The sequence below is a fragment of the Lutjanus erythropterus genome, chromosome 7 (genome assembly GCF_056507025.1).
Source record: "Lutjanus erythropterus isolate fLutEry1 chromosome 7, fLutEry1.hap2, whole genome shotgun sequence".
Taxonomy (NCBI): Eukaryota; Metazoa; Chordata; class Actinopteri; order Lutjaniformes; family Lutjanidae; genus Lutjanus; species Lutjanus erythropterus.
In genome coordinates, this window is record NC_139323.1 from 30,006,835 (window position 1) to 30,019,539 (window position 12,705).

The following is a 12,705-nucleotide window of genomic DNA, read 5'->3' on the forward strand; positions in this document are numbered from 1 at the left end:
TAATTTAACAAGTCAAGAAAGTTTAAATTTGTGGAAAGTTTGCTGTAGTTTAGAAACTGCTCAGTGAACTACATTTCTCCACTCACACAATATATGTCATCAACACCAACCGCTGTCCCTTGTGATGTTCTTAACTGAAGTGTTTTATCCAGTGACTCCTGGTCCTTTTATCAGACAAAGAAAATGAACAAGCAAGACCTGTTGCTTGTGTAACTACATCCCAGTACGAAAACACACAGGCATTGTAGCCAATACTTATGTGACATCTGGGTGTGTAGTCTTTCTAATTACATATCTTCACAGTCTGATACTTCAATGGTTTTATAATAAACTGCAACTTCCTTTACTTGTAACATTATCTTTTAAATTGACAAACATCATGTGTGTAATTCGTGGCACCATTCAAATGGGATCAAAATAATGTTTGTCTCTTTCTATTGACGGCTGTTCTTGTTTTTTCAACAAAGTGACGTCCCATGGTGGTCTACCAGAAGGGGGAGGGACTTTGCTTCTCTACTTTAAGTTACAGCTTATGGTGAGATGAACTTAGAAAGGGTTTTTGGAACAAATTGTGATTGGATATGGTGCCATTTGTTGTTCTGACCAAGAATTTTAAAAACTGACAGAACACTGAGGGCATAGAAGTACAGCAGTTGTTGGGATATCAATACTACAGAAAAAGAGAATTGAAAGTATCATGTCAATATTAGAGACTCGATTTCATCGCTCAAACGATGAGGTTAATGGATACTGTAGTACTAAGTGCCATTCAGCAAATAAAATTGTCAAAAAGCTTGATTTTCTTTTAAAAAAAAACAGAGACTCGTGTGTCTCAGTAGTGAGTAACACTGAGTCTACTGTTTTGATTAAACTGCAAATGTTCACACCAGCAGAGACGTCATAATAAATAAAACCCTGGTCCCAATTTTTCAAATGTTGGTTTGCATATGAAATCCATTTGCATGTGTGTTCTCCCATTAGAAAATGTGATGCTCACTAACAGGCCTGCAACATGGTCTCAGATGGTGAGTGAGTGTAGTTCATATTGTCATTTAATCTGTAAAATGTGTCTACCGCTCCCAGGGTGAGGGATACATTTTGTCACGGCTAATTTGAGCTTTGCTATACTTGTTGTTGTTATTATCGCTGCTGCATATTTTCAGACATGGGCAGAGCGCTGCTTTAAACAGGATGTACCAAAATGTTGGGTTTGGTTCCAAATCGGATCCATATGAAGATTATATTGTGCCCCCATCTGTTAGTAGTTCATGTTGAATTATTTGCTACATGCTCTGTTTTGGGTGAGTTCACTTGGCCGCAGAGCGCTCTCGTTAGCAGTTTGGAAGCAGCCTTTATTCCACTGAGCCACACTCTGCAGACGGATCTGCGAGGGTGAGATCGTCTGTCACCTGCAGAAATCCTGGTTGAGAAAGTCCAGGCGCTGGATTAACTTCCTGGATGCTGAACTGTGTGGTTGTCTGCTAAGACGGCAGACTTAGCAGACAAGGGTCTGATTTCAACAGATGTTCTCCTGCCAAGCTCAGATGGAGATTTCAGAGTCCAGGCATGACGATCATGACATTGACGATGATGATGATGATGATGATAGTGTGAGGCACAACTCTTCTTACTTCCTCTTAGCAATGGGTATCATTTGAATTTTCTTGTTATTGGTGCCAATAAATTACCAGAGTTTGAGTACAAAATTTTACATTTTTTAAACCTCATTTTAAGGAATATATACAGTTTATACTGGGTTTGTTTTTCTTACAAAATCCCTTCTTCTGTTAACAGTTTAGCATGCTAGACTTCTCAGTGTCTTGGAGTTTTTAACACAAGTTGCATTAGAAGAACTGTGCTGTTATCAAAAGTAATATCTTAATAAGAATAAAAAAAGAAGACTCGGGACCCTTTCACACCTACATCGTTTGGTCAGGACTTTCAGAATTTTCAGTTTGATCTGAATCAAAATTCCAGATATGAAACCTCCTCTGGATCAAACAGCTGAATCTCGGTCTGATCAAAAGAGGTGGTGTTGATCTGGATCAAAATGAACTATGGGTCAGTTCGTCTCTAGTGTGAAAACTTTTTTTGGGGATGTTTCAGATCTTTGGATGAATTATAAGAAGGCTATCGTCAGAACCAGAAAAAGGAAAAACAAAGCAACAAAATAGAATGACCTGCAGTAGCGCATGAGGAGAGGAGGGCAAATGTTTAATTGACATTTGGTCAATCAACTTTAAATAAAAGTCAGTTGGGGGAAAAAATCAGAAACTTTTGAATTATTCTTTCAGAGGATAAGAGAGAGCTCAAACAAATCAAGAATGTGAACCTTGGTTTAGACTTTGGTTTGGACTTCCAGGTGTGAAAAGGCCCTACTGACTGTGCATCTGATGTCAACTTTGATGACAGCGTACTGTTTGTGACATTTTGGTTGACTCTGGAAACGTTTTGAGATTCACTGCTGAGCCCGACTTCCTGTGTTGAGGTCTCTCAATGATGGATTTTAGGCAGTGGTGGTTTCACAAAAACATATCATGGTCTGCAGTTTTAAAACCAGTTCTCATCTTTTATGCAGTGAAACTTTGCTGCATTAATAATAATCTGTAATAGTCATTGTTCTGTGTCTGTTTTGGTACAGGTTCTACTAGAATTGTTTAAATTAATAAATCCCCAGCAAATAAGCCCATGAAGGTCCTTGTCATGTAATCCTGAGAGTCGGAGTGAACTGTCCCTGTACTCAACTGTACAAGCTGATAAACATGTGTACACACACCTGTGTGAGTGCAGAACACCAAAGTAATATAAATAGATTGTCTGTTTTAGACTTTATTTATTCTGTTTTTATTTATATGATATATGCTTGTTAACCTTTCTGAACAAATAACATAAAAATGTAAACTTGATTCTTTGAAGGCAAAGCAGTTGCATTACCTATGAAGATTAGGTTAGAAAATCCAACATTTGCCCAATTAAACATTACTTTCGGTATAAACCACAGCCTCTTCTAGTCCTACATGTCATTTGTCATTCTCATGGGTCCAGTGTGGGTAACAAATAAAAATTTAGGACAGCACTTATAGACTGTAGATAATGCATCAGAACAATACTGCAGTTTGTAGTCTGGCCATGTGATCTTGTTCTAAACAGTGTGATTACAAACACCCAAAACCTCTCCATCTCCAAATATACGATGTATCAAGACAACACTGTTTGCGTTAATCGTTTATGCAAATTTTCTGGTCAGAAACAACAAAATGGAATATAGCTAGAAACAGGAAACACATCCTTTTGTCATTCGTCATTCTTCAACACATCCTCTTCTTAGATTTGTTGAGGAATGGCGGCTGAATTTGTCAGTCATCATGCTTCAGTTGAAGTGAATGTAGAAGATGGACAGCACCTTGACTGAGACTGGTCAGGTTAAGGCCTCAGTAAGTTGTCTTCCTTTGGCCTTTATCATCAGGATGCTACGTCAAAACATCAGAAATGGAGACAAATGCTGACAAATTAAACAAAATGCTACTTCAAGGTTTTTTAATTTCAGCAGTCTGTCGTGCACCAGCTTTCCTGCATTTCTTTTCCTTCCTGTTTCTTGGCATCAGCCTCCATATCAGATAAGACCCGCCCTCTTGGAATTTTGCAACCAATCACCAAGAAGTATAGAAACCATGTGTCACACAGATCTTAGCCAGGTTTAGTTTCTACTGAAAATATATTATCTGTGACTTCAGACTAGCTTCAGTGTTCGTGACGAGACCAGTTGATGTTTCTTTTATGCCAGCTACAAAATGTTCTCCATTACAAACCTTAATCAATATAATTATGAAGCGAGTGGATTATTTCATATAATTGTGGAGTAAGTCACCCTATAATAATTACATTCGGCCCCATGATGAATTATGTCTCATTGCTGTAGGTAATTAGTCTGAAAATGTTTCCAGTTATGGCTTCGGAGCCAAAAATGGATGTGAGTAATGTACAGAGCTGCTCACATGAGAAAGAGCTGTTTGTCCTGCTGTTACAGACGGAGGAGAAAACGGGTCGTAGCTTTCATCTGCTGGGCTGCGTGAACACCATGTGAAGTTAAAAATATAAAAAAAAAACAACAAGGACCGCTCACCTGGAATTGAACTGCGTTTTCAAACTGAGCAGTGTCACAGACTGAATCAGCCTGTACTTGTTCACTATGTGTGTGTTCAGTGTTCTTGCCTTTGTGTGTAATCAGAAGAGTGTGATTAAGCGCCGTGGAGCCTCTCCGAGATGTGGGTCCCTGCTCTCTAAAAGGCTGAACTATGCCAGCGCCGCTGTGAGCGTTCCTCTGTAATAAGATCACCCAGAAAAGACATTTTCAAGAGGTTCAACGTCAGACCAAAACACTGCTCTCTTTTTACACTGTACGTATGGCTGCCTGTGCAGTTGTGGTTTCGTGCTGTTTTTCATGGTTGGAGTTAAGAATCTTAGATCCAATTAATGGAAATTTAATGCAGCGGCGTCCAATATTTTAGACAATAATGTGCTTCCAGTTTGTGGCCACGGCTCGGGGAAGACCCGTTCCCATTTAACGCAACAATGCACCCTGTACTCAAAACCAGGTCCGTAAAGAATTAGTTTAAGAGAGTGTGGAAAAAAATATTAGTGTTTTCAGACTATTGTGTCTACTCTGTTTTCTAAAATTCACAATTCCTAAAAACCAGTTGATCATACAAGTAGAATGTTTTTCACAGTATTTGGAGCAGGCAGCCAACACAACCACAACTTTTATAACTGGATTGGTTGTCGTTTCCATGGACACATTTAATAAACAAAGCTCTACAGACCCAAAATTAAATTATTTAACTTTTTTCAGCTTATTTTTTCGGTTCTCAATTTTCAGTGATAAAAGAGATTAAAAAAATAAAGGGGACAGTGCACTTTGGTCAGACAAGTATGATGGTAGGATTTCATCCAGCTTTTCTTGTACAAGTTTGGACTGAATGGCTAAAATGGGTAAATGCAAGGTTTCTGAGGACTGACTTGATATAAAGCCTGGTTGGCTAAGGATTCTGAATTGGAAACAAATACTAGATAGAAACTTTGTGTGAAATTGTTCGGCACCTCCAGCATGGGGTAGACGGCAATTGTGACCAAGAAATCTGGAAATTTGTGTCTGGAAAAGTATGGAATTTTGGAAATGTGAAGGAGCCCCATGCAAAGAGTCGTCACCTCCAACCCATCAAACACCTTTGGGGTTTTGATTCATAGTTACAGTTAGTTATAGCATCAGATTTCAACAATTGGAAAGATGTCTTGGACATGATTCAAGTTTAAATTTTATTCCCCACAGTAACTGTGTTTACATTCTGTCAATCGCATGCGAATTAGAGATCGTTCCATTCATTTGCTGCATTTACATCCTTTAATGAAGAGGGACGACCACAGTGAGCAGTGATTTGCAGTGGAGACAACTGAACTAGATGTGTGTTAATGGAAAGGAGAAGATAACTTCGTTTTTTCCACTTGTTTCTTGTGGTCTTCACTCTCAACAACGCCTGACCCCAATGCTTCAAATCTTCTATTCGAATGCTTCAGGTTTTTTTGTGTGTGTGTGTTTTTGTTAATCGAGGAAGGAAACAGTCTGCTGGCTTCACTGAAAAAGAGGCAAAATACAGATAAAGACAAGAAATGGAGCTTCTCTGTGACATTTAATCAGCCTCAAACCCACAGCCATAAAAACCAGGTGTGTGCACGCAGAGCCGTGTCCACGAGCAGGAAAGCATCCTTACACGGGAACATTTCTGCTCTGGGTGCACAAGTACGGTCTTGTGAGCACAGGACTTGTGATGTGCATGAGCTCGACCCTCTCTACGCACTTGCAGCTGCTCAGCACTCACATGTTAAAGGGATAGTTCACCAAAAAATGCATATTCAGTCATTATCTAGTCACCCTCATGCCGATTGAAGGTCAGGTTTAGTTTTTTAGTCCACAAAACACTGAACTATCCCTTTAAGTTGACTTCTGAGACCGTGTCTGATGTCTCTCCTCCTGTCCTTGTCTCTCATCTGACTCACAATCATAATAATAGCAAATTATATAAGAAAATAATGACTGCTAGTTTGAGGAAAGTATGATAACTTGTTGTCCCCCTCCGCTGGTGAAGCTTTGAGTAATTCTCACTAAAGTTTGAAAGCCCCAAAAATGGTATTCAGGACAAACCTCTTCTTATCAAGAAGAATCAGAAACTTGTTGGAAGAAACACAAGCAGCTCAAGCTGACAGTCACAGTTCTTCCAGTCTCCACATGGTATTTCCATAGATGCTGTTGCCCCAGCATGTAGTTGGGGGTCATTTTCCAGAAGGAGCACATCATGCGACTACACATAAAGGCTCTGTAGCTACAGTATGAACCTTGGATTGAAGCAGGAGAGTGTAGTTCAGGGATGCTCAACTTACTTTGCCTGGGGGCCATTCTTGCAAAATGACAGGAGGCACGGAGCCAGTTGATAATCAAACATGTTAATGTTAATGTTATTTATCAGAAAAAAATATTAAACATTAAAAGGCTCATAACTCATCTTTCTTTGAAATTCTTTATGTTATTTTTGATTGGTTATTAATGCTCGCAACCAGGCCGTTTTTTATGGAATCGGACGAAATGAGCCTGTTTACATTTTCCCACACAAAGTTTTAGAGAGTAGTATGATAGCCAGTTTTATAAAAAGCAGACGGAGATTTTTATTCAGATAATTTTCTTTTTGACATTATATTTTGCGGTTATTACGATGGAAAAACGACTGCTTTTGTCCACAGGGGCCTCCAAAATCAACAAAACATTAAAGTCACTCATAGTAGCTTTAACTTATTAAATAGATAAATCAGATACTTAACTGCATGTAATAGCTGCATCTGCATTTTAATTGTTAATGCTTTACAATTAATATTCGAAAGACTTTATACAACATTAAACTTAACTGGAACCTCTTTCATTATTCAATCAATCAAATATTGGAATGATTCATAAACATTGAACGTAAACTGCTCCGATCAGAGACAGAATGAACAGCATATTTCAACTCTTCTAGTATGAAATGCACATTTACCTGCACAACTTAAACTCCCTTTTCAGCTAATAGTTCTTGTGCATAGCTTATCCTGCACTTTGCACAGCCTCAGAGGCCAACACAGATCAGTCATCGCTGTTACTAACAGCTTTATTTATCCCATCATACGCATTTATCCCGTCATATCTGTCCCTGCTTCCTGGGAAAAACAGAATTTATTTTCAATGCCCACGCTTTTGGAATGAGATGCTCAGCAGTCATATATGAGTGAAATGTTTGTCTGTGTGTGTCCACATACTTTTGGCCATATACTGTATTTAATTTTAACCTCCATGCAGAGAGAAAACAACAAAGAAAGAAAGAGAGGGGAAAGCACCAAAGCCATGACTGTGAGAAAAGAAAGAAAAATAGAAGTCATCAAATTGTAGTTATTAATTTTGGAATTAGCTGCCGGCTTAAGGAACATGCTGTATCAGTTCATTGAAAAAAGGAGATTCTTCAGTATTACGTTTCACCACAGTGTTTTATTAGATCTGTTGAGGCCAGCATGTTTGCTTCTGATGCAAACTAAATACAAAAAGATGAAAAAATCCCCCCTCAAAATTGAGCTGGAAATAAAAGTCGGAAAAACAGAGAAAGCTTTACAAAGAGGGCGAAGTGGAAGAAGTTTTTTTTCTTCTGTCTCTTTGGTGGTCTCAAGCAGGGTCTCGCTAGAGCTTGAACCCGGTGCAAAACACAACAGGGGGGGAAAATGAGTAAGGGGGTGAGGGGAGTAAGGGGGGAGCCTCGGTTGGGACGGGGGGGCTGTTACACCACCAGAGTCCCACAATTCATCATCCTCTGGCACCGACGGGGGCTGTCTGGACAGATCGGTGGTGGGGAGCCGAGAGGGGGGATTGATGGCCGCTGAGACTCTGTGACCTCCCTTTTTCCCCGAGAGAGGAGATAGAGAGTGTGTGTTTGTGTGTGTGTATGCATGAGACTGTGTATGTGTATGTGTGTGTGTGTGTGTGTGTGACAGAGAAAGTAATCATCACCCTCCATCCGTTGCATCCTGTTGAAGACATCAGGTTTGGACACAGTTGAATCCAGTATGTCTTTATATGAGGACGACACAACAGATCAGATGTGACAACTTATTTGTTTTTCTTCATCTTTTTCCCCCCTCTGCCTTTCTCTCGACTTTCTTTCTTTCTTCTTTCCCTTTTTCTAACAGGAATACCTCCAAGGCGACAGCACCAAAGCATATCAGCACTTGGGTTGGAAGCCAAAGGTGACCTTTGAGGTGAGTATCACACATCTGGTTGTCCTGAAATCAGTGTCACGATATTAGTGAGAAGATTTTGCCACACAAGCACAGACGGGAAATGATTTGATTAAATATAGTATAGCCACAAAAATGACAATGTCTGAAGATTAAAAGCAAACAAAGCAAGCAATTCAATGACAAATGGAAGAATATTGTTGCAGGCCTATAATGGTTTGTGGCCAGCATTCAAATTACATCCTGGCTTTCAGGGCAGCTCTACTTTTTTGGGTGGGATGGTCCTGTACACGTGCATATATAGACATGAAGGCACCCACCTAGATGCAAAAACGTACTTTAGCCCAGGACAACAAAGAGACACAAAAACAATTGACTGTTGCAATGTTCCTAATCACTCTCCACCAAGAAACAATAAAAATCTGAATGCAGTTGGGTGGAGAAGCTTTTTAGCCAAAATACCTAGAAAGTTCACTCCAAAGACAACACACAGTGCATAACATGAGAGCACTGTGATGCATGGATGACCACAGCAGGACTCAACAGCATTGTGTTTATTAGACACAAATTATCAGAAATCCAGAGTTCTTATGCAGTGTGGAGAAGTATGGATTTTTATTTTAGTCATTTCCAGGTCTGTATAAGTATGGAAAAAAGAAAAGACAGTATGGAAAACTATTCATGTTTCCAGATTATTGCTTCTGTACTGTTTTAAAAAAGACAAAATCTAAATTTATTCAAATAAGCTCCTCATACCAGTGTGTTACAAGAGCGTTTTTCATGGTTTTTGGAGCAGACAGCCAGCGCATATCCCTATGGAAAACTCTGTTTATGAATTATGCAGTGATGAAGTTATCACAAAAGTAAACACTATCTTTTCTGCATAAGGAAACACGATCTTTATGGCTGTTGTCTTATCGTCTCCATGAACTTTTTTGAATGTATTTTTAGTTCTTATTTATAAAAGAGACTAAATAAGGTGGCAGAACAATGATATAATACTGTTTATTGAATATATTCAGAGAAAATAATATGAGCACGGGTTAGTTGACTTCCTCTTGGTCAGAGATGTTTGTCAAACGTTGTCTGAATTCCTGTGTAAGACTTAACAGCCACACTGGATAAATGCAAGTTTTCCCAGGGCCGGCTTGACAATCCCAAATGTAAAGCACGGCTCACTAAGGAGCCACAATGAGAAAAGAAAGCTAGATCTCAAATGTGATCTGAAAAATCTACAGAGAAGCCTCGAGACGTGTGAAATCTTGGAATGGAAATTTGTCAGAACCTTGGAAATTGTTATGACAAGTGCTTTACTATTAGCCTATTATTTATTTTAGGAACCTAAACATACAGGAAAATATAAATTTATATAGAAAAAAAGAAGTGGCACTGAAAATTATGATATTTTAGAGCTTCCCTTAAATTTCTCACATGGGTCTTTCCAGGGAACTCATGTCTCTCGTGCCAAGAAGCTCACTGTAGCTGCCCTGTATTTAGGACCCTGTTTGTGGCTGAGACAGGAAAAAAAGGGGACTTGAATCAGCAGGATTTGTCCGAGCTGTTCGTAAACGCAACAGAAAGACAGTTGACTGTAGGGTCTCATTCCCAGGACGCCAAATACAGATGTTTTGGGTTGATCAAGTGTCCCGAGCACAGCAAAATAATGAGAAAATAAGGAAATACAGGGAGAGAGAAGAGTCTGCAGGTGCAGCCACCAACACACACTTCTACTGTCATAAGCAATGATTGAAATAGATTGTTATATGAGACTATATTTAGTTTTTTTTTTTTAAATGTTGCATATTATGCTTTTAAGTTTACTGTAACCTAACTTAATGTCTCAGATCAGCGTTTCCAAAACTTGGGGTTGGGACCTAAAATGGGTCAGGGACCTGTTTTTGTTGGGTCACGATCTGAAGGAGTAAATTGTTTACCGCATTTTCCCCAGTGGTGACAAGCTGCACAAAATGAGAGACAGAAAGCAGTTCCCAGCAATGTCAACTCTTTATGAACATTCATACAAGGGACAAAAACTTGAAGCCACGATAGCAAAATACAGCTGTGTTCAAAAAAATGTAACTGCCACCTCACCAACGGCAAACCAGCACAGAAATAACAACTAGGCTACCAACATAAACCACCGCGTTCTGCACATGTTCTGGTGCAAACACGAACAAAAAGTTGCAAACGTAGAACAGCAAACTTACCAAACTTCTCAGTCCGGGCATGATGGGAAATGTCGGCTGTCACCACAGTACTTCAATACGAAGCCTCGTTTTGTTTTGGTCACGTTTGCTCTGTTAAAGTTGCTGCTTTACGCTAACTCAACTCTTCCTGTATCTGTTTCAAACTGAAAGCCCCCTAATGTTTCAGAGGACAGTTTTTCATGAAGTGGTAAGAAACTAAGCAGTGCAGTCAGCAAATTTGATTATTGATGTAATGTACTTTTATAATAACATAAATACATTTCATATACATTTTAACCTTATGGTTTGATGTATTTTTGTGAGTTTGGGTCCTGAGGAAACACCAGAATTCTTTTTTAGGTGAAGTCTTAGACAGTCATCACGTCTTATGTCTTATGATATGAACCTACTGTACGTAAAACAGGAAGTAATATGAAATAGTTTGCTTTATTGGAAACATTTTTAAGCAAAAACTTTGTGGTAGAAGACATGGAATTTAATAATAAAAAAAAAAAAAACAATAACAAAAGAAGAGAATATTTTTCCAGTATATTTTAAGATATGGCAAAGGAATGCAGAACATATATAAAACCTCAAAAGTCTTCACCCTTGTAAGACTCAATTTGGAATTTGGAGCATTAAGCATTTCACTAATGCACTAATTTGTGCCTTTTCTGTGTTAATTCATAGAGAGAATGTCTTTATTTACATAAAAATAGGCAAGAGTCTTGTGCTACTTTCATGTCATTATTAAGAGGGGACAAATATCAAAGGACCTGTTCTAATTTAGTAAAACAGTAACATGATATGATCACAGTGAATAAAGAGGTGTGTATTACTGCTCAGACTATTTTTTTGAGAAATATAAACATCATACCTCTTTTCATGTAACAGAAAATGTTAAAGTCTAAACGCAAGCAGCCAAACAGGAATTTGGCCTAAATAAATTATGGAATACAACTGGCAGAATTTTGAATTAAATCAGGAACTAATTGATGCAAAAATGAACAAACAAGACTCCAAACCTCACAAGTTTTTGGTTTTCAGTGTAATCAGCATATTTTGATCTTAGGGGGAAAAAAATACTTCAAGGCTCAACAACCAGTCCTAATCATCATCCATAATACTCTTCTGCAGAAAGTCAATAAACCTAAATATTGCTGATGCTGAACTGTACATATATATTAGATTTATATCTCCAAGATCTCACTGTGTGTCAAAGGAAGCTGATGTCTCATTAATAGCAGACAAACTATAAACCAGAATCTAAATAAGTAAAGACAAAATATTTTCATTACAAATCAGTTCTTTTATTTAGAGAGTTATTTGTTTTCATGTCATTCATCAACTTTTGTGAAGAAATGTTCCCTTTATGAACCGAAACGTTGACTTGTGACCGTCCCTCTGCAGGAGCTGGTGACGGAGATGGTGGACTCCGACATCGAGCTAATGAAGAAAAACCCAAACGCCTGAGAACAAATCACCCAGGACGGAAACATTTTCACACTCCTGTGCTCTACCACTGAAGCCAACAGTTTAAGGAACATGTTGGATTTTTACCTTTATGACTTTTTCCAAATGAAGTAACGGTGTCCTTTCCTCTCTAAGTGGGTTTGACTCAGCCATGCATTGCCTTTGTGTCTCGTGTCTACTTCTATCATCGTGTCATTTTGATTTTGGTTTTGTTATCAAATAACAGAGATGCCTTTTATATTACAACACTGATCATGTCATAATTTATACAGATGGGAAGGTTTAAGGGTTTATTATATGTGTTTGTTTCTTCTAATTGTGACTTAATTGATTTAGATGTCATGGTTGACATTCTTTTTATCAGAGGATAAAATGGCAGAATATATAAATAAATAGAAGAATGGTTTTATCTTTTACTGGAAAATAGAAATCACTGGGTTTATTAATTATCTAAAAATGTACAAATGACACATTTGGTACAATAAAAACTGATGTTTTTACATGTTGTCTTAATGTTTTTGACTTGTGTCTGATGATGAAGAGCAGGTCCAGTATGTTCACAGAAATACTAGGATCTAGATTGTGTCTTTTTGTTTGTCTGTTTCTGTTTTTTCCTTTCAGGGCTGCCAGAGAAGCAAGCAACAAATCCTCACCCAGGTATGTCTGTTAGGTAAAAGTGTGTGTCTGTGTGCGTGCGTGTGTGTGTTGCCCAGGTTGTGCAGAGGTCGGCTGGCTCAGCTCC

At 38.5% G+C, this 12,705-nt stretch overlaps 1 protein-coding gene across 1 annotated transcript in view; it reads left to right on the forward strand.

The window, feature by feature from the left end:
* gmds (GDP-mannose 4,6-dehydratase) overlaps positions 1–12,463 on the forward strand; it is a 215,955-nt gene extending 203,492 nt beyond the window's left edge. The window contains exons 10-11 of the mRNA XM_084723497.1: positions 8,257–8,325; positions 11,901–12,463. Coding sequence (XP_084579623.1) covers positions 8,257–8,325; positions 11,901–11,963 — 132 coding nt within the window. The 3' untranslated portion in view covers positions 11,964–12,463. The remainder of the gene's footprint in view (positions 1–8,256; positions 8,326–11,900) is intronic.
* Positions 12,464–12,705: the final 242 nt, after the last annotated feature.